At 47.2% G+C, this 26,165-nt stretch overlaps 1 protein-coding gene across 1 annotated transcript in view; it reads left to right on the top strand.

The window, feature by feature from the left end:
- The window catches only part of PODN (podocan), a 56,332-nt gene that overhangs the window by 23,978 nt on the left and 6,189 nt on the right, over positions 1-26,165 (top strand). Inside the window, exons 5-7 of the mRNA XM_040407721.1 lie at positions 3,607-3,716; positions 14,073-14,229; positions 14,993-15,108. Coding sequence (XP_040263655.1) covers positions 3,607-3,716; positions 14,073-14,229; positions 14,993-15,108 — 383 coding nt within the window. The remainder of the gene's footprint in view (positions 1-3,606; positions 3,717-14,072; positions 14,230-14,992; positions 15,109-26,165) is intronic.

Genomic DNA, 26,165 nt, shown 5'->3' with positions numbered 1-26,165 from the left:
CATCAATATGAAAATCTTGGACAACACCATTAATCTACATAATAGGATAAGTATGTAAGGGGCGGACTGGCCATAGACCCTACAGGGTAACTGCCCAGTGGGCCAATGCCCAGGGGGCTCCAGGAGCCCTCCTCACGGGCACCAACCATGGTAAGTAATGGTCTGAAGGTCCCCCTGAACTCAACAGTATTGCCATCCTAAAGCAACTGGAGTAGGAGGACACAACGTGGCAGGTGGTGCTGACCAACACAGAGGGGAGCTAACTTGTGCTGCTGGAGCAGTATTTTGTGATTTGGCTCTGCTGGGGTGGTATAAGGTGCCACAACATGGTGTTGCTGGCACCGCCTACTTTTGTTGACTCCACCTTTTGCCAATTTGGACCCAACTGCAAAATGGGGCCACTTTAGTTTGTTTTTTCGAGGACCATTTCCCAAGTTCCCAGTCTGTCCCTGGTTACAGCCTTAGGGCTCATGCACACGACCGTATGCATTTTTTTTGCGGTCCGCAAAACACGCATACGCAAAAAATACGGATGACGTCCGTGTACATTACGTATTTTGGGGAATGGAACAGCTGTCCCCTAATAGAACAGTACTATCCTTGTCCGTATTGCGGACATACGGAAACGGAATGCACACGGAGTAACTTCTGGGTTTTTTTGTGGACCCATTGAAATGATCGGTTTTGCAAAAGGTCCAAAAAAAAAAACCCGGAACGGACACAGAAAGAAAATATGTTCGTGTGCATGAGCCCTTAATTATAGTCCAGAGCTGCATTCACAATTCTGCATGCTTTAGAGCTGAAATCTCGACCAGTATGTATAAATATACTGTATATTCTTCTGCCTAAAGCATAATCCATAGGAATTTTCTATTTTATTTTAAAAAACGGGTGGTTTTGTATGCAAGGAATGAGCTGATGCTGCATATATTTATGTGTGACACTGGTAAGGTTAAATGGGGAGCCCCTGGGGCCCAAGTGCGGGAGGTTTTCTCTTAATGCACAATGCAGAGGTCTGGCAGCCTCCAAATCCAGAGATGGAGCCCAGATAAGACGTTGGGATGTGTTTCGCTGGATCCATCTCCCTTCCAACCTGTGTTTTGTTTGGCCCATAATAGGGTCCAGATTGAGTTCAAGATTAAGTGAGATGCGTCAGGGATTTGTCACTTACTTTACAGCTTGTAACCACAGACAGTGGGAGGATTTGATTCCACGTTTAGCCTATTAACTCAAATGGTGCCGAAGAGACACTAATTGCATTTTCTTTCACCTACACCAACATTGTATGCGTGTGAGGCAGCCAAATAGAGGACACAACGCATTTCGAGGGATATACTCTACATATATCATGGGGCTCATTTACTACCAAGATCCAACCAATGTATTCAGAGCTGCATGAATCTTAATAAATCTGTCGTATCTTCTGCTGCCAGAACAGAAATCGACTACAGCCAGGAGGTGATATGCACATGTTCTTAAATGAGTCCTGCCAACACCCCAATCACTTTTTGGAAAAGTGGCGAGGGTGTCGGGGGGGGGGGGGGGGGGAACAAAAAGTTGCAAGTTTTGTTGCAAAACGACACATGTGACATTTACGTATTGTCTACTGGTGCAGAACTTTAATACATGACCCCTAAGGTATACAAACATGTTAAAGAGGCATTCCGAGACATCAGGTCATCATCAGTATCTGATCGGTGGGGGTCCGACACCCAGGACATCCACCAACCAGCTGTTTGAGAAGGCACCGGAGCTCACAGTAGCGTCACGGCCTTCTCGCAGCTTTGCCTAGGCCGAGTGTCGTTACGTTCATCAGTCACATGACATAGGAGCAGCTCATTCCCATTGAAGTGAATGGGGCTAAGCTGTGATACCAAGAACGGCCACTATGAAATGGACGGCGCTGTGCTTGGGGAGCTGAAAGATGGTAGTGGCGCTACTGCAGTCTCAACCGAGTGATCAGTGGGGGTCCTGGGTGTCGGAACCCCACCAATCAGATACTGAGACCTATCCTGAGGATAGGTCATCAGTATAAAAGACTTGAAAAACTCCTTTAAAAAAACGAGGATAGTCTTTTTTACTTTTTATTTTATTTTGTGTAGAACAAATAAAAAATTTTCATTTGGTTAGTTATATGTGATATGTATAACATTGTCACGTCCTTTCCTAAAGGGGTTGTGTCATCTCATGTATTGGGGGGCACATCCCTAGGGACATAAAACATTCTTTAATTCTTTACTCTAAAGAGCAGAGGCGTAAGCTCAGCTTTCCCTCACCCAGGTCAAAGATTCAGTTCATCGTATTATCTTTATACCTAATTAACCTGGACAAGGTTGGCACCCGGCGCCCCCGTACTACATGCCACCAGCCCACCCCCGCTTAGTCCAGTTTGAATGATTTATTTATGTATTGCATGTAAAAAATAATGCCACTGGAATCAATTTAATAGATTTTTTTGTAATAGCTGGTAGATCGTTTGCTTACGTTGAGATTTCTGCTACTGGACATGGGGGGACTAGGAAGCTAAAGTGGCCCTGGAAAAAAAAAAATTTTTAATTGCCCCCATGTTGTAGGCAGGTCCATATTGACAGAAGGCAGGGCAACACAAGCAGGCAGGGACAACAGAAGGAGGCGGGGCCTGCAATACTGTAATGCAGCTCAAAATACCGCCCCTGCAGAACCAATTAGCAAAGTGCAGCACAAAATAATGTTGCCTTCACCACAATATTCAACTATATCACCATCCTGAGGACAGTGATACAGTTGAGTTCAGGAAGGCATCTGCGGCCGTTGGCCCGGTGCATAAGTCCCTGATGCGCCTAGCATTAATAAAAGGGGATTTCCAAGATTTTGAAACTGATGACCTATCCTCAGGATAGGTCATCAGTGTTTGATTGGTGGGGGTGTGACGCCCGGGACCCCTGCCGATCCCCTGTTCGAGAAGGCAGTGGTGCTGGCAGTAGCGCAGCTGCCTTCTCTCTGCTTTTGCTAGACCAGTGACGACACGTCCATCGGTCACATGACCTAGGAGAAGCTCAGCCATATAGAAGTGAATGAGGTTGAGTTGCAATACCAAGCACAGACACTATACAACGTACGGCGCTGTGCTTGGTGAGCAGAGAGAAGACAGGAGCACCGATACCTTCTGAAAACAGCTGATTGTCAGGGGTCCCGGGTGTCGGACACCCACCGATCAGATACTGATGATCCAGAGGATAGGTCATCAGTGGTAAAATACTGGAAAGCCTTTTTAATGCTTGGTGCGTCGTTTTGCGGCAGTTATATTAATGGCTTCTACGAGCACCCACCATCTAGGGTGTGCAGATCTCATATTTTTTCTTGTCCAGTTATATTAATGGCTGTCCGTGCCGTCCTGCAAATTGCGGAATGCACACGGATGCCATCCGTGTTTTACGGATCCGTGGTTTGCGGACCGCAAAACACACAACGGTCGTGTGCATGAGGCCTAAGACTGTACAAGATTAGTCATTTGCAAAGTTCCTAAACCTTTGATTTCTGTATATATAGACAGTTCTGTAGAGATGCTACATGATACTGTCACATTTCATACCTTGACCTCTAACCCCAATCTCTTGTATGTTTCAGCTCACCCTGGCGCCCAGGTTCCTTCCAAACTCGCTCATAAGCGCAGACTTTGCTGCAAATTTTATAATTAAAATCTATGTGATGACATTTGGACATAAACCAAACCTACGGTGAGACCAACATAACGTTACATGTTGCATTGATGTATTAGAACATGCATGACTGTAGCCATGTTTGCTTATTATGCTAAAATAACATAATTTTTTCCTTTAAATCTTAATAAAACCCTAGAAAATACTGCCAGGTCCCCGGTTCAGGGTAGAGGTGCTGTGCCTATAGGGTACTTCTGCAAGTGAGGTGAAGCTACCCAAGTCTACGAGAGCTGAGGTCCTCTTTGGATTATAGTCCCCAGATTTGGTGGGGGGTGGCTGCTTATGATTGAGATTTATGGAAGCCTGAGATCTCTCACTCATAGGTTTCCAACCTCTCAGTTATCTCATTGGAAAACACTGTAGTTTGAGATTCCCCCTCTTAACCCAAACCAGGCACCAGGATCCCGAGGTTCCCAGGATCTGACCAGAACTCATAGGACAGGGCAGAGATTCAAGCAGGGCTCCTTTGCACCCTTCAGTGCCGCTAATACACTGACGAGCAAAAGGGTTACAATAAGAGAAGACATTTTTTTGTCCCTATTTATTGGGGTGTTTTTGGCAATTAACCCCATATTGGAACCCTGCAGCGACGCAGCCCACATCTAGTCTGACATTGTGCGGGCTTACCTCCCCTACTTAGACGGCAGCGCGAGTATCTTTTTTCGGACTATTTAAAAAGGGTAACAATGTTTTGAACTTTTGACTTTCAGGCTCCATATCTCTCCTTCCACTACTGCTTCGAACGTGAGTCTACCATCATTTTATAGACAATCATCTTGGCTATCCCATACATACATTGGACTTGCAACTACTTAGCATATTATTAGTTATGCAGATTCTTGTCATGTAACTGTATTGTTACTGTTTTGCTCCTGGTGGTGGAACAATCTTTTTCTTCTTGTATACCGCAAATTACATCCTGTTCTCACATTCCCTAATAGCTCAGTGAGGTATTAGGTGGATTCCAAAGTGAAAGGTCAGTGGTTTGAATCCAGGAGCAGCCATGAAGAAGATTTCCCAAGAAAAGAGAAACAGCAGCTCATCGATAGCGGTATATTGGCCAAGAAAATTGCCAAACTGCATCATGTGAGCGCCATGACAGTTGGAAAAATATGACATGAAGTCCGTCCATCCATTCCAAAGTCAAGAGATGGACGTCCAGGAAAAATATCGGAGTCAGCAAGCCGGCTCATCACAAGGTCTATAAGTTCTGGCGTGACACTTCATATACTCATATACTTCATAATAGCGAGATCTCAGACGTCCGTGCAAGCACCGTGTGATGTGCGTTACACAAGACTGGAATGGTGGCCCGAAAAAAGGTGAAGATGCCTCAACTTCAATATTGTCGTAAGAAGCATCATATTGAGTTTGCACAAAAGTGTGGACAGTTGAACATTGGAAACGGGTGATCTGCAGCGAAGATTGTCTATAACAGGAATGCTCAACTTGCGGCCCTCCAGCTGTTGCAAAACTACAACTCCCAGCATGCCTGGACAGCCTACAGCTATTAGGGCACGCTGGGACTTGTAGTTTTGCAACAGCTGGAGGTCCGCTGGCTGAGCATCCCTGGTCTATAAAATGATGGTAGTCTCACGTTCGAAGCAGTAGTGGAAGGAGAGATATGGAGCCTGAAAGTCAAAAGTTCAAAACATTGTTACCCTTTTGTTCGTCAGTGTATCTTCAGTCCACGGATACAATTGAATCCAGGGAAAGAAAAATGGCTTCATCCCAAAAATGAACTAGGTGGGCAGCGGTGGGCTCCCTGGAGTACAGAGAGTCCTAGCATCTGCTCCATTGATGCCAGCCCTGCTTGGGACGCAAGGGGTTCCAGCTGCAGGACCTCCTCTAAATTTATTTTCATTACATGCCTAATTGATGTGCCAATTATGGAAAAACCCTTTAAGGTTCCCATTTTGAGCAGTTCATTTAGCTGACTGGATACTCCGGATACTCTGCTTCATATGAAAGTATGTTCTTTATTAGCTCTGCTTCCAGAGTGTTGTTTTGTCCCCCTTCCAATTTCTGTATGAAATATTAACTCTTTCGCAGAGCAGCGGTAACCATACTACACACAGAGGTCGCCCAGTGGATATTTTCCAGTTGTATTCTTCACATTTCTCTCGCACATTTACCTTCTGCAAAAAAAAAAAAAATCACTTATAATACTCCATTCACTACAGACCCCATAAAAAACTTGCAGCAGATGCAGTCTATGTATAGTCCGCACGGCTGTGCTTTAAATGCCCCTCTTTTTATTAATAACTGCCAGTTTCCTTATACATACGGAAAACATATGGTGAAATGTGTATAACAAGAAACATCCCTCCTTATATAACAGTGAGCGGCTCCAAAGCTCCAAAAATAAGAAATATTAGAATTAGAAAATGGGATCATGAGACTAAAATAATTCACATCCTTTTGGGTTTCCATTCCCTTTCATTTCTTTTGCCGGTGAAAAAAAGCAACAACCACAAACTTCTAGACCCTCATGCATAATCCGTAACGGGCCCCCAAATTGTATCTGCAATTTGCAGTTCCCAAGTGCAACGGCAAGCTTTCCACATAGACATACTGTGCACCCCGTGATGTCACGACACAGGAATTAATTATTGCAGTTATGTCACAGAACCGGGAAAATGCGTACAATGATATCCACCACAGGAATAAGAAACACAGTGATGTCAGAGATTAGGGATAATACACAGTGATGTCACAGGACATGGATAATACACACAGTGATGTCACAGTTCACGGATAATAAACACAGTGATGTCACAGTTCACGGATAATAAACACAGTGATGTCGCAATACAGAGATAATAAACAAAGTGATGTCACAGGACAGGGATAATGAACACAGTGATGTCACAGTACAGGGATAATAAACACAGTGATGTCACAGTGCAGGGATAATAAACACAGTGATGTCACAGTACAGGGATAATAAACACAGTGATGTCACAGTGCAGGGATAATAAACACAGTGATGTCACAGTACAGGGATAATAAACACAGTGATGTCACAGTACAGGGATAATAAACACAGCGATGTCACAGGACAGAGATAATAAACACAGTGATGTCACAGGACAGGGATAATGAACACAGTGATGTCACAGGACAGGGATAATAAACACAGTGATGTCACAGGACAGAGATAATAAACACAGTAATGTCACAGTACAGGGATAATAAACACAATGATGTCACAGTACAGAAATAATAAACATGTAACGCCCCAGAGTGGCATTACCTCTCCTACGCCTTGCTCCTATCTGTGTATGCTAATATCACGTCATCTATGCATTTATTTCCAGGTCCTGTATAATGTGCATATCTATTTCTATGCAACTGTTAACATGTAATGTGCCTGGTTCACCAGCAGGTGGCAGAAAATACGGCAGAGCTACAGTTAGGTAGAAATGGAGCTTTCCAGTCGATTCTAACCCCCCTCTGTGGAGGAGTGGGTGAGTCCCACTTCCTGCAGGAAGGGTGGGGACCAGTTTCTAGTAGCAGTCTAGCTTACCTCATGCTAGGGGAAGGAAGCAAGTGCTGAGCATTTCGCTGCTGGATGTGCCCAGGCCAAGCAAAGCCACCCAGCCAGAGCACCCTAAGCTCAGCTGGACATGGAGGCCAAAGCTTAGAGTCTCAGGAGCCAGGAAGAAAGTTCCCTGGTATAACTTAAGAGACAGTCTACAGAGAGAAGTTGCAGCATACAGCAAAAGCTGAGTCATACAGTCAGCCTGTCAGTACAGCAGCGCCAGAGAGCAACAGATGTAGCAGAGACGAGTTTGCCTGCCAGAGTTTTAATGCCAAAGCCTGCTGGGACCAAGACAAAGTTTGAAGATTGTTTCTGATGAAAGTTTATTAAAGTAAAGCTGCTATTCAACTTCATCATAAGGTCTGGACTCAATTATTTCTTTTATCCTTCAACTATTAACCCCTATTTGTCTGCTTCTGAACCAACACCTGGTGTTCCAGCTGTATCCAGGTAGGAGCACCGTGACACTCATACAACATAAAGGGACATTGTAGGCCACCCTATACTACTGGGCCATTCCTACACCTGGTTGCTCGGGTCATCTTTAGGGCCCCAAGGGGCGGCCTGCTTCAAACACAGTGATGCCGCAATTGTGGGGTTTCGCTCTGGTAGTTAGGACTAGCGGATGCAGTATAGAGGCAAAGTACACAGTTCTAGAATCAAATAGCGGTGTTTGATCACATATTGGTGTATAACAAAATGCAGATAAGGTGTATCACAAAACGCAGGTGGCTTGGTGTTTGTTCACACACAAGGAAAGTCCATAAACAATAAAAGTCACCTTTTCTCCTGGGTGTTAATTCACAGCCTGTTAGCAGTTCAGCCTCATGGGGAGTAGTCACCCACCCAGCACTTTGACTACTCCCAGTAAGAGCCGTCCCGGATCAGCTATGACAGCCATGCTAAATCTCACGGTGTCAATTAGCAATAGCTGCTGCTGACACATAAAATACTGGCTCTTACTTCACCGAGGCCAGGAAACTCGGTGACACATACCTGGCATCCACGATGATTCCAGGTACCCTTTTACATACCCCCCCCCCCCTTTGTTTAACCATGAGGGGATGAACACCTGCAATACAGTATATTCTCTGCAACCAGCCTGTCCTGTGTTCCACGGAGAACTTAAAGTTCTGTAAGGACAGGAACCACCTGGTGACTCTGGCATTTCTCTCTTTGGCCTGGCTCATCCACTTGAGAGGGAAGTGGTCAGTAACCAGGCAGAACTTTCTCCCCAACAAATAGTAGCGGAGAGACTCAAGTGCCCACTTGATAGCCAGACACTATCTCTCCACTATACTATACCTGGTTTCGGCTGGGATGAGCTTGCGGCTTAAAAAGACAACGGAATGCTTCTCCCTGTTGACTTCCTGAGAGAGTACAGCACCGAGGCCTACTTCGGAGGCATCTGTCTGTACCACGAACTCCCTATTGAAGTCGGGCGTCACCAAAACCGGTGACCCGCACAGGGCCGACTTCAAAGTGGAAAAAGTCTCTTCCGCCCGCTCATCCCAGCTAACCATCACTGATTTTCATCCCTTCAAGAGCTCTGTCAAGGGCGCGGCTATAGTGGCAAAGTGGGGAACAAATCTGATGTAATAGCCTATTATTCCTAGGAACGACTTTACTTGTTTAGTGGTGACAGGTCGGGACCAATTTCTTATCGCCTCTATTTTGTTTACTTGAGGTTTGATCACTCCGCGCCCAATGACATACGCCAAGTATTTTGTCTCCTCTAACCCTATTGTGCATTTTTTTGGGGTTAGCGGTTAGTCCAGCTTTTTGAAAGGAGTCTACTACAGCCTGCACTTTGGGCAGGTGACTTTGCCAGTCGGTACTGTGGATGACAATATCGTCCAGGTAAGCCGAAGCTTACCGACGATGTGGTCGCAGCACAATGTCCAGTAGCCTTTGGAAAGTGGCAGGGGCGCCATGCAGACCAAAGGGTAACACCTTATACTGGTACAGCCCCTCTGGTGTGATGAAGGCAGTTTTCTCTTTGGCAGCCTCCGTTAAGGGCACCTGCCAATTCCATTTAGTGAGGTCCAAAACCGAAAGATACCGGGCTTGTCCTAACCTCTCAATCAGTTAGTCTAGCCGGGGCATGGGATATGCGTCAAACTTAGATACCTCGTTTCATTTTCGAAAATCATTACAAAACCGCAAGGTCCCGTCCGGTTTGGGTATTAGTACTATAGGGCTGGCCCACTCACTTCTAGACTCCTCGATGATGTCTAGTTGCAGCATTAGTTGTACTTCCTCAGAGATGGCCTGTCGCCGAGCCTCGGGTAACCGATATGGTTTGAACCAGATTTTGGCCTGAGGCTCAGTGACAATGTGATGCTGGATTATCGAAGTGCATCGAGGGAGGTCTGAGAACACATCCGTGTTCCTGCTGACAAATTCCCTGGCCTCCTGAGTCTGTTTAGAGGAGAGGCTGTCAGCAATCTTCACTGTGGCAACCGTTTCCCTTACATCAGACTTAGGGGCCGGAACCTCTCCCCCTAGAAAACTCGGCTGTGGGCTATCGTCAGTACTGGTCTCCCTATCCTTCCACGGTTTGAGTAAATTCACATGGTACACCTGCTCCAGCTTCCGCCACCCTGGCTGGTGTACCTTGTAGTTTACTTCTCCAACCTTTTTGAGTATCCCGTAGGGTCCCTGCCACCTAGCCAGTAACCTGCTGTCCACTGTCGGTACCAGAACCAAAACCCGATCTCCCGGGTCAAAGATCCGGACCCGAGCCTGCCAATTATACACCTGACTTTGAGCTCGCTGAGCTGCCTCCATATGTTCCTTTACCAGCGGCAACACAGTTTCCATACGTTCCTGCATCTGGGTGATGTATTCAACAACACTTTTATATGGTGTGGGTTGTTGCTCCCACACATCTTTGGCTATGTCCAACAGACCACGTGGATGTCTTCCATATGGTAGTTCGAAGGGCGAGAACCCAGTAGAGGCCTGGGGCACTTCTCGCACTGCGAACATAAGATAAGGTAGAAGGAGGTCCCAGTCATTTCCATCCTTAGCTACTACTCATTTTAACATAGTTTTTAATGTTTAATTAAACCTTTCTACTAGGCCGTCAGTTTGCGGGTGATAGACGGATGTCCATATCTGTTTGATATTCAGCAACTTACAGAGCTCCCGCAGGACCTTGGACATAAAAGGAGTCCCCTGGTCAGTCAGAACCTCTTTGGGTATCCCCACTCGGAAAAATATCTCCATTAACTCTTTTGCTATGAGTTTGGCCAATGTATATCGCAGTGGCACCGCCTCCCGGTACTGAGTGGCGTAGTCCAGGACGACCAAGATGTGTTGGTGCCCCCCTAGCGGACTTCGGTACTGGGCCTACGAGATCCATAGCGATTCTCTCAATTGGTACCTTGATAATCGGGAGGGGCACTAAGGGACTGCTGAACAAGTGCTGAGGGCTAGTGGTTTGGCAGGTCAGGTTGACTTACAAAAGTCATCCACCTCTTTAAAGACACTGGGCCAGTAAAACCGTTGTAGTATCCAATCCTGTGTCTTCTGCAGTCCCAGATGACCCCCGAGAACATGTTGGTGGGCTAAAGCTAACACGAGTTTTCGATACGTCCCGGGCACCACCAACTGTTCAACAGGTTCACCCTGCAGCTGGTTTACCCAATATATCATATTCTGGTGGACCACAACACAGGGAAACATCGACTTGGCCCCAGGTTGTTGGGGTACACCATCAAGTATTACCACATTCTCCAGGGGCCGGGATAGGGTTGGGTCTCGGCGTTGGGCTGTACCGAAATTCTCCCCAGATACGTTGAGGTCTGCCAACCCAGGACCCGGGGGCAACCCCTACTGCTGGCCCTTCGGCCTCAGGTTCCCAGGGTTCTGGACATCCCCCTGAACAAGGGGGCTTATTCCTGTCTCAGGGGTATCCTTAACTCTCACAACCGGCCATAGGGCAGGGAAACCTGGAAAGTCTCTCCCTATTATGAGTTCATAGTGGAGATTTGTGGCGACTGCCACTTCGTGGGTCCACCTGCCGGCCACCGTCGTTACAGACACCAGCGTGGTGGGGTAGTCTTTCAAGTCTCCATGAATGCGCATCACCCCAACTTTCTGGCCAGTATACTCAGCGGACTGCACCAGGGTAGCCATTACCAGGATCACCAAGCTCCCTGAGTCCAGCAGCGCCTCCGCTTGAGTGTCTCCCACCTCCACCTGGCACAAGTGGTCTAGAGCCTCCCGGGGTACCTGTGGCACACAGTTTCCTAGCATATAGCGATTGTCGGTAACCACAATTAGTGTCAATGGGCTCAACCCGATGAGGACACTCAACCCTGGTGTGGCCAGGTTCCTGACACTGCCAGCAGATTAACTGGGTCCAGCCCATAGGGAAACCTCCCGGGGGGTTTCATTGGCTCATACCAGTGGACCTGGGGTGGGGAGTTCTGGAGTTTGCCTGCCCTCCTCCCAAAAGAACCCCCCTTGAGATTCTTGGTGGCCTCATAGCGTTCCACCAGGTCCACCATTTCCAGGAGATACCTGGCCGATCCAGTGCTGGAGAGGGGATGGCAGCGCCCTCCAGAATATGTCAGCCAATAGTCTATCCAGCATAGCCGTGGGACTCAGCACATCAGGCTGTAGCCACTTTTGCAAAAGGTGGAGTAAGTCATAATACTGGGGTCTCGCGGGCTCAGCCGGCTTACACCCGCACTGATGTACCCGCTAGGCCCGGACCAACACATTCACCCCCAGTCTTGCCAAAATATCACCCTTTACCTTCGTGTAATTGGAAATACCCCCGCTGGTACTCTGATGCCAGGAAAGGCGCGACAACCTCAGCCCACTGTTCTCGGGGCAGCTTTTCCCTAGTGGCCACTTTCTCGTACATCGCCAGGTAGGTTTCGATGTCATCTGCGGGTGCCATCTTAGGGATCTCTGCACAGACTGCTTTCCGGACATCGTGGACGCTTGGGGTTGCTCCTGCTGTCTGCAAAGCCATCACGTGTTGTAGCAGCAACTGGTTGGTCTCTTGCTGCTGCTTATTAGCCTCCCGTTGGTGCAGGTTGGTCTCCTGCTGCTGCAAATTAGCCTCCATGAGGGCCTTCACAACAGCCTCCATTTTGTTGTGGGGAACAGGTTAAAATACAGCTGGTTTGATGTACGACATACAACTGTGCCCAAAAATACAAACCCAAAAATATATTGCCGTTCACGCCAGGTAGTTAGGACTAGCGGATGCAGTATAGAGGCAAAGTACAAAGTTCTTGAATGAAACAGCGGTGTTTGATCACACATTGGTGTATAACAAAATGCAGATAAGCTGTATTACAAAACGCAGATGGCTTGGTGTTTGTTCACACACAAGGAAAGTCCATAAACAATAAAAGTCACCTTTTCTCCTGGGTGTTAATTCACACCCTGTTAGCAGTTCAGCCTCATCAAGTCCATAGACGCCCTGTTCGCCTTTAGAGGGGCCTGAGTCCTCCAGCCCGACTCAAACCTCAAATCCCAGCACAGCCCTCAGTTCACAGCACACAGACTCCTGACCTCCACTGTCAGAGGGAGGTAAATCCACCACACCTGGCAGTGCTGGCTGGTTTTTATGCCTGGCAAAACCCGGCCTGGAACATGCAAAACCCACCCAGCACTTTGACTACTCCCAGTAAGAGCCGTCCGGGATCAGCTATGACAGCCATGCTAAATCTCACAGTGTCAATTAGCAATAGCTGCTGCTGACACATAAATTACCGGCTCTTACTTCACCGAGGCCAGGAACCTCGGTGACACATACCTGGCATCTACGATTATTCCAGGTACCTTCTTACACAATACAGAGATAATAAACACAGTGATGTCACAGTACAGGGATAATAAACACAGTGATGTCACAGGACAGGGATAATAAACACAGTGATGTCACAGTACAGAGATAATAAACACAGTGATGTCACAATACAGAGATAATAAACACAGTGATGTCACAGTACAGGGATAATAAACACAGTGATGTCACAGCACAGAGATAATAAACACAGTAGTACAGAGATAATAAACACAGTAGTACAGAGATAATAAACACAGTGATGTCACAATACAAAGATAATAAACACAGTAATGTCACAGGACAGAGATAATAAACACAGTGATGTCACAGCACAGAGATAATAAACACAATGATGTCACAGCACAGAGATAATAAACACAGTAGTACAGAGATAATAAACACAGTAGTACAGAGATAATAAACACAGTGATGTCACAGCACAGAGATAATAAACACAGTGATGTCACAGCGCAGAGATAATAAACACAGTTATGTCACAGTACAGGGATAAAAAACAGTGATGTCACAGTACAGAGATAATAAACACAGTGATGTCACAATACAGAGATAATAAACACAGTGATGTCACAGTACAGGGATAATAAACACAGTGATGTTTACAATGAATCCTATCACAGACAAGTGTAATAAAGCTGATCTATATTGCACAGAATTATGTCACAGGGCAGATAATGAACTTTATGGTGTTAAACTGTTTGCTAGAGAGACATAGGCATTTGGGCCCTTCAGGCCACTGTCACCTCTACGCCCCCTATAGTTACGGCTGTTGAAAATTTTCTTTGCAATTTTTTCAAGTAGACCAATAACACATAATCACATGGCACGATCTATACCTGCACAGGGTGCAAATTGATCAGTGCGAATGCCCTCGTGTTTGGAATATAAATGGATCATAAATGGTAATATTTAAATGACAAACAGTAGAAAGTTAGACCTTGGTATTGTGGCAATGGATGATGCAGCACTGAGGATGATGGATGGTCTTTCTCATCAGGTCTGTGTATCTGCATAACAATAAGCTGTCGGATGCCGGCCTACCAGACAACATGTTCAACCGCTCCGACAATGTAGAGATCCTTATACTGTCCAGCAACTTCTTGAGACAAGTTCCCAAGTACCTGCCTCCTGCTCTGTATAAACTGCACTTGAAGGTATGAGGAATTATTTCCCATCTGTTCACAAATGTCCCACCTAGTATAACTAACTCTATGGACAGGACAAGAATAGTTTCCCCTCCTGTAGACACTGTGAGGGGGGAACTCCTTAGGAGGACCATCTAGAACAAAAAAGACGTATGTAAGCCAAGTGATAATGAGATTTTCAGATTTAGAGAACCCATTTTCCGATACCCTATTAGGGCACTTTGAGTTAATATACGTATGAGTCTCTCATTTGTAACTTCCCTTAACCAAGAATAGCAGAACATATCTTGATGCAATGTAATATTTAATTTCCCCTGTGGGGGTGACGTAGGAGAATTAAACACATGGCACCAGGTTCTCCTGCAGGAGGACAACCTGTTATTAGCTTGTTTTCAGTCAATAATAAAAAACAATTGTATAAAGTGGACAGCCCATTTTAAATGTACTGTCAGATCCTGACGGCTTCCCATATCACAAATCATTATCTAGCTCAGTATTTTCCAATTAGGAACTCACATAAACATGACATTTCTCAGAAACATACTTCTTTGAACCTATACTACAGGCATGGCCAACCTGCGGCCCTCCAGCTGTTGTAAAACTACAACTCCCACCATGCCCTGCTGTAGGCTGATAGCTGTAGGTAGCCTGGGCATGCTAAGAGTTGTAGTTTTGCAACAGCTGGAGAGCCTCAGGTTGGCCATCGCTGCTATACTAGATCCAGGGTGCCATAACTCATTCTGGCCATTAAAAACGTATTTGTCTCTCCCAGAACAACAGGTTGGAGAAGATTCCATCAGGAGCGTTCAGCAACCTCATGGGACTGCGTGAGCTTTACCTGCAAAACAACTTCCTTTCCAATGAAGGCATGGATAACGAGACGTTTGTGTAAGTTCATTCTCATTTAAGATCCTCTCTGGAGAAAGTGTCAGGATAATGATAAGAATATAACTCGTCCAGTCCAGTAGGAACAGAAACTTCCATATACAGTAAGTGTAGTCCACCAAAAACTGGTGTCCCTTCTCACAGGAGTAACCTGATGCTCCTGAGCCCTAGTGCAAGATCTGTAATGGTTGTCCCCACCTACCACGTGCCGTTTATAATATTGGTGTCTTATGTGGCAGAGGAGCCATTGGGCCCCATCAGTCACCAAATCCTGGGCGCAACTACAACTTTGGCACCTCCTGTAGCTACACCTCTGTTACTATTAGAAGAAACTTGTTTGTCTTTTTTTTTTAAAACGGAACCTGCTTGGGGCTACTAAACCACCAGCATGCTGTGATTTAGGGTCCCAAATCTGTGCATAGCAAACCCATCTGTACCGTCATAGCAAATTGAACTTACCAGGAGATGAGTCCAGAGCTCATCTCCACTTCCATGGGGAGCATGTGCAGCCCAGGATGGTACACCTCACTTCATTGTGCATATTCCCGATGAGTAGCTCATGTGCAGTGAGGTGAGATGTACCATCCCCAGCTCCATGCGGACGCCGGGTCTCTCTGGAGATGAGTTTGGCACTAATTCTTTGCAGGGACAGATGGGTTTGCTATGGGCAGGCTTGGAAACCTAAACCCCAGCTGCAAATCTGCATGGTGGTTATTGAGTGGCCCTCAAACCCAGTTTAATCTGTAACGACTTATACTAGCAAGGTGGAGAGCCCATATGGATATCAGTGCTCCAGACTAAAGTAAATATCAAGGAGCCATTGGCTCCTAACCTGAAAAATTTAGGAGCCAAATGAAATTTTCTGTCGCCAAATTTAAAATACATATAATATAGCTGGGATGCTTAGGAGCAGGGCCGTCTTTAATATTGATTGGACCCTGGGCAAGATGGAGAACACAAGTGCCGCTGCCGCATTCAGAACAAGATGGAGAACACGTTGCGCCGCTGTGGCCCCCGTTACATTCTCCCGCGCTGTATGCTAAGTAACAGAATCGGAACACCAGGGAGGAGACATCAGCTTTTCTCCCTGGGCGTTCCTTCTCCCTGGCTGTGACGTTCTACGCTGCGATTGGACAGCGCTACAGCCAGGGAGAAGGAACGCCAAGGGAGCAAAGCTGATGTCTCCTCCCTGGTGTTCCGATGCTGTTACTTAGCATACATCGCGGGAGAATGTAACGGGGGCCAGATCGGCGCAACGGAGCGGCGCTCAGAAATAATATTAAGTGCAGGGACATCCCCCATGTATGCCCTACATGTCCTGCTACTTAGTTAATAAAGTATGGACCCATGAAAGGTCCTCCAGTGGCCAGCGGGGGTCAAGAGGCAGTTGCCTTGGGCCCCCCAGGAGCACCTAGGCCCAGGGCAGCTGCCCCTTTTGCTCCACGTTAAAAACGGCCCTGCTTAGGAGCATGGGGTTTTCTAAGCTACAGCCCACGCAGTTAAAGGGGTTGTGCACTCATTTCCATGACCTGTCAGACTAGCCGGATTCGCGCTGGTAACCCCTAGGTGCTGGGTCTCGGCTCCTTCGTTTCCCGGCCTCCGCTGCTTGTCTTGGGTTTCTCCATGAAAACATTTGGCTGCAGTAGCATCAAGACAATCACTGGCCACAGTGGGGATCTGCTCCCCGTGCATCACAAGAGCATTTAACATAATGTAAGGGAAGCAGTGATCAGTTATTGGCTGTAACGGCGTCAAATAGGAAGTTTTCATGAAGGGACTCAAGACAAGCAACGGGGGCTGGGGAGCAAACGAGCCGGGACCCCGCACTTGGGATCAGATAAGTATAATCACCAACAAGGGTCCTGCCAGAGTCTCAGAAATTAGTGTATACAAGCCCTTTAAGGAGTTACTTTTTTTTTAAGGGGTTTCAAACCAGTATTCTTCTATATGTGACACAGAATGGGTTAAAATAAACTATCCCCACTGCTGTTGTTTCTTGAGGAATGATTGCCCATATTCTAGTGCTGCTCACTGTGTGACTGTGGCTGGACATGGACATTCAACCTTGAAGGTTTCCATTCACTGCCAGCAAGCTGAGATGTGGGAAAGGTAGGGGACCTCCTCTGGCAGCTGAACTAGCCTGTGCTTAACCCCTTATAGCCTGCTTCTGTGCCATTTTCCCTCTTTTTAACTCTACCACATGTCTTTGGAGCAGAAAGGAGGCTCTCTGCCCATCGCCCACGTGTCAGTAAGGAGCCGCGCACGGACATCGCCGTCCTTTTCTAGAACATGCGCAGTATAGGCGGCAATCTCTCCTTGTCCATCTGCGTGCCTTGGGACTGCTGGGCGAGCCCCTAGGCCGCGGGAGTCCCACCGTTTCATCCTTCTGCCAGCAGTAACACGGACTGACGGGAAGGTTGAGAGCTGATTGCTATGCCCTAATTGGAAGTGAATACTGGTCTTGTGGATTAATAATAGATTATAGGATTTATGATCAGAAATGGTTACTAGTCTGTGCATTGATAGGATTGCGTCTGCAGGAGCTCTGTACTGCCGGGGTCGCATAGCATTATATTGATTTATGATGCTATGTAACCCTTACAGTTCTGGAATGTATTGGATAACACTGACAGCATTAGGTCAGTGTTATCCAGTACATTCCAGATCTCTAAGGGTTACATAGCATCATAAATCAATATAATGCTTTGCCACCCCAGCAGTGCTATGCAGACCAGGACAGCGGATCCCACCGACATACTGTGGTGTTAAACCGGCACAGTCGGTGCTTATACTTGTTCTTATAGGGTTTATCGATCTCTGGCTTCTCCTTGTGACCTCATAGGGACCCAGTCCTATAAAACACACTAATAAATCTGCATACGGGTGACTCGCGTCGTGTTATCAGCCGTGGACTGTGCAGGAGCTCTGTAGTTGAGATGTCTCCAGCAGCTCAGCTCCACACTTGCCAGACTGCTGGAAGCGGGAACCCAAGCCACGCCCACCCTCTATGGCGGGTAGTGTGAGGGGCGGATCCTCACCCAGCAGACATGCAGCGTACTCAAGTTGTGTGCAGTAGGTGTTTCTGGGTGATGTAGTGCAATATACACTAACCTGGTACAGCTGACTCTCTGCAAGGGCAGGTATAGGTAGAAATAGTTCGTGACGCCAGTGCCAAGTAAACGGTGGCACGCCGTTTGCGGATGCAGGAATAAATTGAGGAAACGTAGTATTAAAACAGAACTCCAACTTTAGTAGTTTTCCAGCAGAGACAATAGTGGAATCGCAGTTCCTTGGCATACAGTCGATTTTGCAATTCGGTCGATGCAGGCAATTCAGTTACAGCAAGGTAATTACAGAGTGTTGAACACAGGACTTGCAGCACAGGAGCTAGCACTCTATTTCTGTCTGATCCTGGAATATAGCATATCTTCACCAAGGCCCATTAACCTAGTTCTGGCTTTATATCCTTGGCTATAGCTTTAATCAGTACCTCCTCTGTCTTTCTGAGTACCTCTTGCTTTCCTGATCTTTGCCTCTGTCTCTCTCAGCTTCTGGAAACTTCCTCAGGCTCTAGAAACTTCTGAGCTGTGGTCTAGACTGACTTCTGCACTCCACACTAGATCAGGTTACACTGACTTTCCCTTCCTTGTCTGGCCCTTATATAAACTAGGGCTCCCTAGCTCCCTCTAATGCCTAAGAGCTGGAATGACACCCCTAGCCGGCCTGTACTTGCAAGTTTCATAGCAACAGGGAAATACATGCATTACATTACATGACATTTTATAAAACTGACATATACCAACTTCCCCATAATTAAGGAGGGACGACAGCACACCAAGTGACCTTTGGTAGTGACGGGTATTACAGTTCCCGTACACTACATACCCCACTGCTTTAAGCTGAGTACGACCTCGTACTCCATCATGGGTCTCCCAACTGGAATCTCTACCTGAAATAGAAAATAGAGACATGCAGGCATACATACATGTAATTCATCTGCATTTACATTTACATCAGGTCCAATTGGCAAAAGTGAAGTGTGGTGACAAGGGGCGTCGTTCTCTTCTCTCAGGATAGTGAATGGAACGGGGGCGCTGACCTGGCACAGCGTAACATTATAACCAGGATAGTCCATGACAATGAATAAGTCCATGATAAAACAGTAGAAAACAGTATAAAAGTTCTTGGAGGCTCAAATAACAAACATGAGTCCGTACCCAGGTTATTTCTTATTAAATCACAGAGGCTCTCATGCGGTGGAGTCCATCCCTGGGCACATTACTTTTAAAAGAGTAAGAATCTCAGAGGCTCAGGTACTTTTGAGTCTGTCTCCGGGCACGGTTCCTTAGTATCAAATTGCACTATAAAAGGACAGCAAAATAACGGAACTACCCAGGAGTTTCCCGTGGGTGTATCACAGGCAAGGGCTCACGTGGAGGAGTCCATTCTTGCGCACAAATGTCAAGTAAGGTATTGCCCGTGGCAACTGTTTGGGAGGAGACACCACCAGAATAATCAAAGTCTCCTAAACGGACTGGCGGACGTCCCCTGGTCATCCGGGTAGACCTTCTCAACACAGGGGTCTCCTCTTCCCTTAGCAACGAGGTAGAAGGGAGAGGAGCAACAGGAGGGTCTCCATCCGTGAGACCTCGGTCAGGAACAACTGGAACAACAGGAACAACTGGAACAACAGGAACAACAATATCCACTACAGGGGGAACTGGATCCAGGGCATCTTGAACCGGCTCTTCTGGAGGTAAAACTACAGTAGGTGCCGGAGCAGGCACCAGCAAGTTCAACCACGGTGTCAGAAGCCAATGCATGGGATCAGCGTCATACCTGAGATTACTGACAGCCTGCATAGGATCCTCAGGCGGTATTGCTGACTCTGACACAGGATATTCAGATCCGGAACTCTCGGCACTAGGTTCTGGTGTCAGGCAGAGCTTCAACCGGTTTCGGTGTACAATTTGGGATCCCTTGTCTTCCCGGGTGATCTCATAAGTGTGAGTTCCAACATTTGGGATTGCAGTGACAACATAGGGACTTCGCTCCCACTTACTGTCCAATTTGCTGGTACGACGGTTATTCTTTAACCATACCACGGCCCCTATGGTCAAGGGTTCTGCATGGGCTGCCTGATCATAGTCTCTCTGCTGTCGGTCTCTAGCAAGGTCCATACGTTCCTGAACAATGGCTTTGGCTGCATCTAATCGCCTTTGGTGCTCAGCAACCCAGTCGGTGTTAGGTAATGGGTTAATGCAATCAGGCACATGTATGTCCAATGAATGATCAGCAGGCAATGTCCCTTGGCGCCCAAACATCAAGTAAAAAGGGGTATACCCGGTGGAACAATGTATGGTATGATTGTATGTGAACATGAGCTGTGGCAACAGACTGGGCCAATCTCCTCTGTTCTCAGGAGGCACGGCCCTCAGCATCTCTATCAAGGTCTGATTCATTTTTTCACATAATCCGTTACCTTGAGGATGGTAGGCCGTCGTCCGGATCTTCTTACAGTTGTGTAAGCGGCACAGTTCATGGAACAGATGGGACTCAAAAGCAGGTCCTTGATCGGTGAGGATCTTTTCTGGACATCCATAGGGCAGGAGGAAGTGCTTCCAGAACATTTCGGCTGTAGTCTTGGCTGTCTGGTCTCTCACAGGCACTGCTACAACAAACTTTGTGAAATGATCAATAATAGTCATGGCATAAGCATACCCTGAGCGACTAGGCTCCAGTTTTACATGGTCGATGGCGACAAGTTCAAGAGGACGGGTACTTACAATGGGTCTCAGTGGTGCCCTCTGATCATGGTGCTCACTTCGTTTCAAGGCACAGGCTACACACTCTCGACACCACTTCTCCATGTCTTCTCTCATGCCTACCCAGTAAAACCGCTGGCGGATAGTAGCTTCAGTCTTTTGGACCCCAAAGTGACCGGATTGATTGTGGTACATCTCCAACACCATACCTGCATCTCGTCGGGGTATGAGAATCTGGTGTACTCTCTCGTTGGACACTGGGTCTAGGCTTCTCCGTAGCAATAGGCCCTTTTGTATGAAGAGCTGATGGCGCTGTCTCCACAGTTTGTTGAGCTCAGGATCTGCACTCTTACGCCGGATCCTCTCAGGGGCTCTGCCACTAGTAATGAAGTCCAACAACTCACCCAGCACTCTACTTTCAGACTGTAGTTTCACCCACCTTTCTTCTTTAGGTTCAGGCCTACTGGAGGGTGAAGGAACTGCAGCTCTGTTATTGGTAGCTCGAGCCTGATCCTGTTGAGCAAATTTGTTATAGAAAGCCGGCATCTCTACATCTTCCCAAGCATCTCGTACATCATCAGGAGCTGTCTCTGTGGGAAGTCTGGATAAAGCATCAGCATTATCATTAGTACGTCCAGCACGATACTTTACAGAGAAATTATAGTTGGCAAGGCGAGAGGCCCATCTCTGCTCCAAGGCCCCCAATTTAGCTGTATTTAGATGCGCCAGAGGGTTATTGTCAGTGAATGCAATGAACGGGGTGGCGGCTAGATAATCCTTGAATTTTTCTGTCACCGCCCACACTAATGCCAGGAACTCTAGTTTGAAGGAACTATAATTCTGGTCATTTTTCTCAGCTCCTTTCAGGGAGCGGCTTGCATATGCTATCACTCTCTCTTTTCCCTCTTGGATCTGGGCTAACACAGCTCCCAGGCCTCGCTTGCTAGCATCAGTATAGAGATGGAAGGGCTTGCTATAATCTGGATAACCTAACACTGGAGGCTCGGTCAGTTTCTTTTTTAGCAATTGGAACGCTATCTCTCTTTTCTCATTCCACTCAATGGGCACAGGAGTTCTAGGACTCTTTTTGGGTTGCCCCCTCAAGAGCTCCTGGATAGGATCAGCTATTTAAGCAAAATGGGGGATAAAACGTCTATAGTAGCCGGCAAAACCCAGGAAACTCCTCACCTCTTTGACAGTAGTAGGAACCGGCCAATTATAGACAGCTGCCAATTTATCAGGGTCAGGTTGCACTCCCTCTCCGCTTACTATATGCCCCAGGTATCTTACTGCAGGTTTGAGCAGGTGACACTTGGATGGCTTTACCTTCAAGCCATATTTGATAAGGATTTCAAATACTTCTGCCAAATGTTTCAGATGGTCCTCATATGTTTTTGAGTACACAATGACGTCATCAAGATACAGCAGCACTGTTTCGAAGTTTTTGTGACCCAAACACCGTTCCATGGAAAGTTCCTGGGGCATTACATAGCCCGAACGGCATACAATTGAATTCGAACAGGCCCATGGGAGTAGTGAAGGCAGTCTTTTCTCTATCTGCAGGGGCCATGGGTACTTGCCAGTAGCCACTGGTCAAGTCCAATGTGGAGAAATAGGCAGAGGAGCCCAGAGCAGTTAGTGACTCCTCAATGCGGGGCAGTGGGTATGCATCTTTGTGGGTTATTTGATTAATTTTCCTATAATCCACACAGAAACGGATACTACCGTCCTTCTTCTTTACAAGAACCAGGGGTGCAGCCCACGGACTACGGCTGTCCCGGATCACATTAGAGTCTTTCATTTCTTGGATCATTTCCTTTACAGTCTGATATGAAGTAGGTGGTAAGGGTCTGTATCTCTCCTTGATAGGAGGATGAGAGCCAGTAGGTATGGTGTGTTGTATGACACTAACCTCTCCATAGTCAGTAGCATGCTTACTGAAGGCCTGGTGGTGCTCCTTGACAAGCTGTAGAATCCCTTCTTGTTGATGTTGGGGGGTAGTCTCGTCCCCTACATGGAGCTCTTCCCACCAGGGCACTTGTGGCTGGGTCACCGGCGAACATCTGCTGTCTGCAGCTGGCGGCTTTTCTGTCACTGGAAGACGAATGATGTCTTGGAAGGACACCTGGGACAGCTGGGCAACAGGGCAATGCTTAGTAAGCGCAACAGGATGATTACTCAGATTAATCAGACGGACAGGTACTTTACCTTGGGAGACGTTCACCAGGCACTTGGCAGCTCTCACATAAGGATAATCCTCCATCTGGATTGGTTCCACCAGGGCTGGATAATCTCGGCCTTGGACTCCCAGGACAGCACGACACCATAAAAGAGTTTGAGAATTAGGAGGCAAAGTCACAGGTTTATTATCACGGATCTTGGCAGTACAAATTTCTCCTTTCCCATTAGCAAACCTCTGCTGGGCACTTAACACCGTAATAGTCTTTTGAATCACCCTCCTGGATGCAGAGGAAGCTGTGGGCAAAGTCTGATGTAATACAGCAAGTATTTCTGAATAACAGTTTTTGAAGACATTGGTGCCTAGAATGACAGGATGTCCTCCTCTGTCACCGGCCTGCACTACGATCACTCCCTGTTGAGGCAGGGTTACTTCTCCCACCTGCAGGGTGGGTTCCCAGTATCCATGAGTCTTTACTGGTTTGCCATTGCTGGCGATAATTTCCACCCAGGATTCAGGCGGTTGGGTCAACTGGTTGGTGTCCCAGAACTTTTCAAATGCGGGCAGCTGAATAGTAGTGACCTGAGACCCAGTATCTAATAGGGCTTCAAAGGGGATCCCGTTGATCTCTATATTGATTTTAGGATGGGATCCTACATAACGTGGCATCCAATTTGGATCCTCTGGACCTAGTGTTCTACCTCCCGAGGGTTGGTCCTCAGCCTCAGGGGTTGCCCGTTTAACTGCCAGCACGTGGATTCTGTGTGTCCCAGCTTTTTGCAGTATGTACACACGGGCTTCTTGCGACCTCTATTACGCCTCCCAGGATCCCTGGGGTGAGTCTCTTGGTATTGAGGTGGGAACGGCCTAGGAGGTGACAGGAATTCTTCATCTAGCATTATGGGTTTTTCCCATTCCTCTATTTTTCTGCACACTCTCTCTAGACTTTTAGTGAGGTGATTTACTTGCTCTGTCAGCATGGCAATAGTATCAGTAGCTGACACTTGAACAGCTTGGCCGGCCTCAGCTCGGTTAGTGATAAGCGGTTTTGGCCTGCAGGCTGATGATTCAGGTGGGGTGCTCAACTCAGGAGATACTGCGGACCCCAGAATTTTTATAGCCAGTTCTTTAAAGTCCAGAAAGGTACTGTTAGGGTGCTGGGCAGACAGCATCTTTAACTGGGTCCTTATTTGTTCACTAGACACCCCGTTGATAAATTGTTCCCTCAGGGTCTGGTCTTGGTTATCAGCCTCTTTGGGATCTATCTGGATTACAGCCCCTAAAGCCTCCTGAAGTGATAGGGCATAGTCACGGAGGGACTCACCGGACTTCTGTTTCTTGCCAAAGAAATGCATCTTTATCTCTGAGGCAGTCCTAGTTTCAAAAGTGGCTCTGAGGCGGGTGAATATCTGTTCTATAGTACTCCGCTCAGGAGCCGGCCAGGATAACACTTCTCTACGGGCAGCTCCCTCCAGTTGTGCCAGCAGGATTTCCATTTGCTGGTCGGCATTTATAGGGTACAATCGGAATAGTGCCAGCAACTTTTCTTTAAAGTCCCTTAGGGTATGGGTCTCTCCCCTGTAACGAGGGAACCATGGGGCCCCGAAGTAGTAAGGCATGGTAAAGGGCATCATGCTGGGGGCTGTAGGATGATTAGGAGCCGCAAGCTCTCCTGGGGCCGGCTGCTCAGGCACTCCTGGCTCTGACATAGTAGTCTATTGAGAGGTGACCGCTGGCGACTAAAGGGGCCGGAACAATCCCCTTCCCTCCGGTTACAAGTGCTTACCGGTATCGCTGGTCTTGCGCAGGCCAAGTCTCGCGAGGTTCCGGACGTCCTGAGACCGCGGTGACGCAGGAGAAGCAGGGCCGCAGCGGTGCGATGATGAAGAGGGGCGGGACTCTCTGTGTCTTTGCAGGGATCCGCCCACGAATGTCCTCAGCGGCGCGGGAAACTTTACTCCAGGCAGCCGGTGGCCATCTTTAGCAAAACGCTGTCCATTCACTGACAGCAAGCAGGATTGTAAAAAGTCCACAAAACCACACTCCAATGCGGCGATTTTCTTCCTCTGGGTAGCGCAACACTGCACAGCGCTTTTTAGAGGTTTTTGGTACACTTTGGGTACGATTTTCAGTCCACAAAGTCCACTTGAATAAAACAGGAAAATTGTCACTTTGGTCACAGGGCAACTGTATAAGGCACAAAGTTCACGCTTCTTGCACTAGAAAGCGTGCGTATCCTGTTCGTGACGCCAAAAGAGATGTGCAGCGTACTCAAGTTGTGTGCAGTAGGTGTTTCTGGGTGATGTAGTGCAATATACACTAACCTGGTACAGCTGACTCTCTGCAAGGGCAGGTATAGGTAGAAATAGTTCGTGACGCCAGTGCCAAGTAAACGGTGGCACGCCGTTTGCGGATGCAGGAATAAATTGAGGAAACGTAGTATTAAAACAGAACTCCAACTTTAGTAGTTTTCCAGCAGAGACAATAGTGGAATCGCAGTTCCTTGGCATACAGTCGATTTTGCAATTCGGTCGATGCAGGCAATTCAGTTACAGCAAGGTAATTACAGAGTGTTGAACACAGGACTTGCAGCACAGGAGCTAGCACTCTATTTCTGTCTGATCCTGGAATATAGCATATCTTCACCAAGGCCCATTAACCTAGTTCTGGCTTTATATCCTTGGCTATAGCTTTAATCAGTACCTCCTCTGTCTTTCTGAGTACCTCTTGCTTTCCTGATCTTTGCCTCTGTCTCTCTCAGCTTCTGGAAACTTCCTCAGGCTCTAGAAACTTCTGAGCTGTGGTCTAGACTGACTTCTGCACTCCACACTAGATCAGGTTACACTGACTTTCCCTTCCTTGTCTGGCCCTTATATAAACTAGGGCTCCCTAGCTCCCTCTAATGCCTAAGAGCTGGAATGACACCCCTAGCCGGCCTGTACTTGCAAGTTTCATAGCAACAGGGAAATACATGCATTACATTACATGACATTTTATAAAACTGACATATACCAACTTCCCCATAATTAAGGAGGGACGACAGCACACCAAGTGACCTTTGGTAGTGACGGGTATTACAGTTCCCGTACACTACAGACATCTGCAGCGTGTGTCTG

The sequence above is a fragment of the Bufo bufo genome, chromosome 9 (genome assembly GCF_905171765.1).
Source record: "Bufo bufo chromosome 9, aBufBuf1.1, whole genome shotgun sequence".
NCBI classification, from domain to species: domain Eukaryota; kingdom Metazoa; phylum Chordata; class Amphibia; order Anura; family Bufonidae; genus Bufo; species Bufo bufo.
Note: the sequence above shows the minus strand (reverse complement) of the source record. Positions and strands in the feature narration are given on the sequence as shown.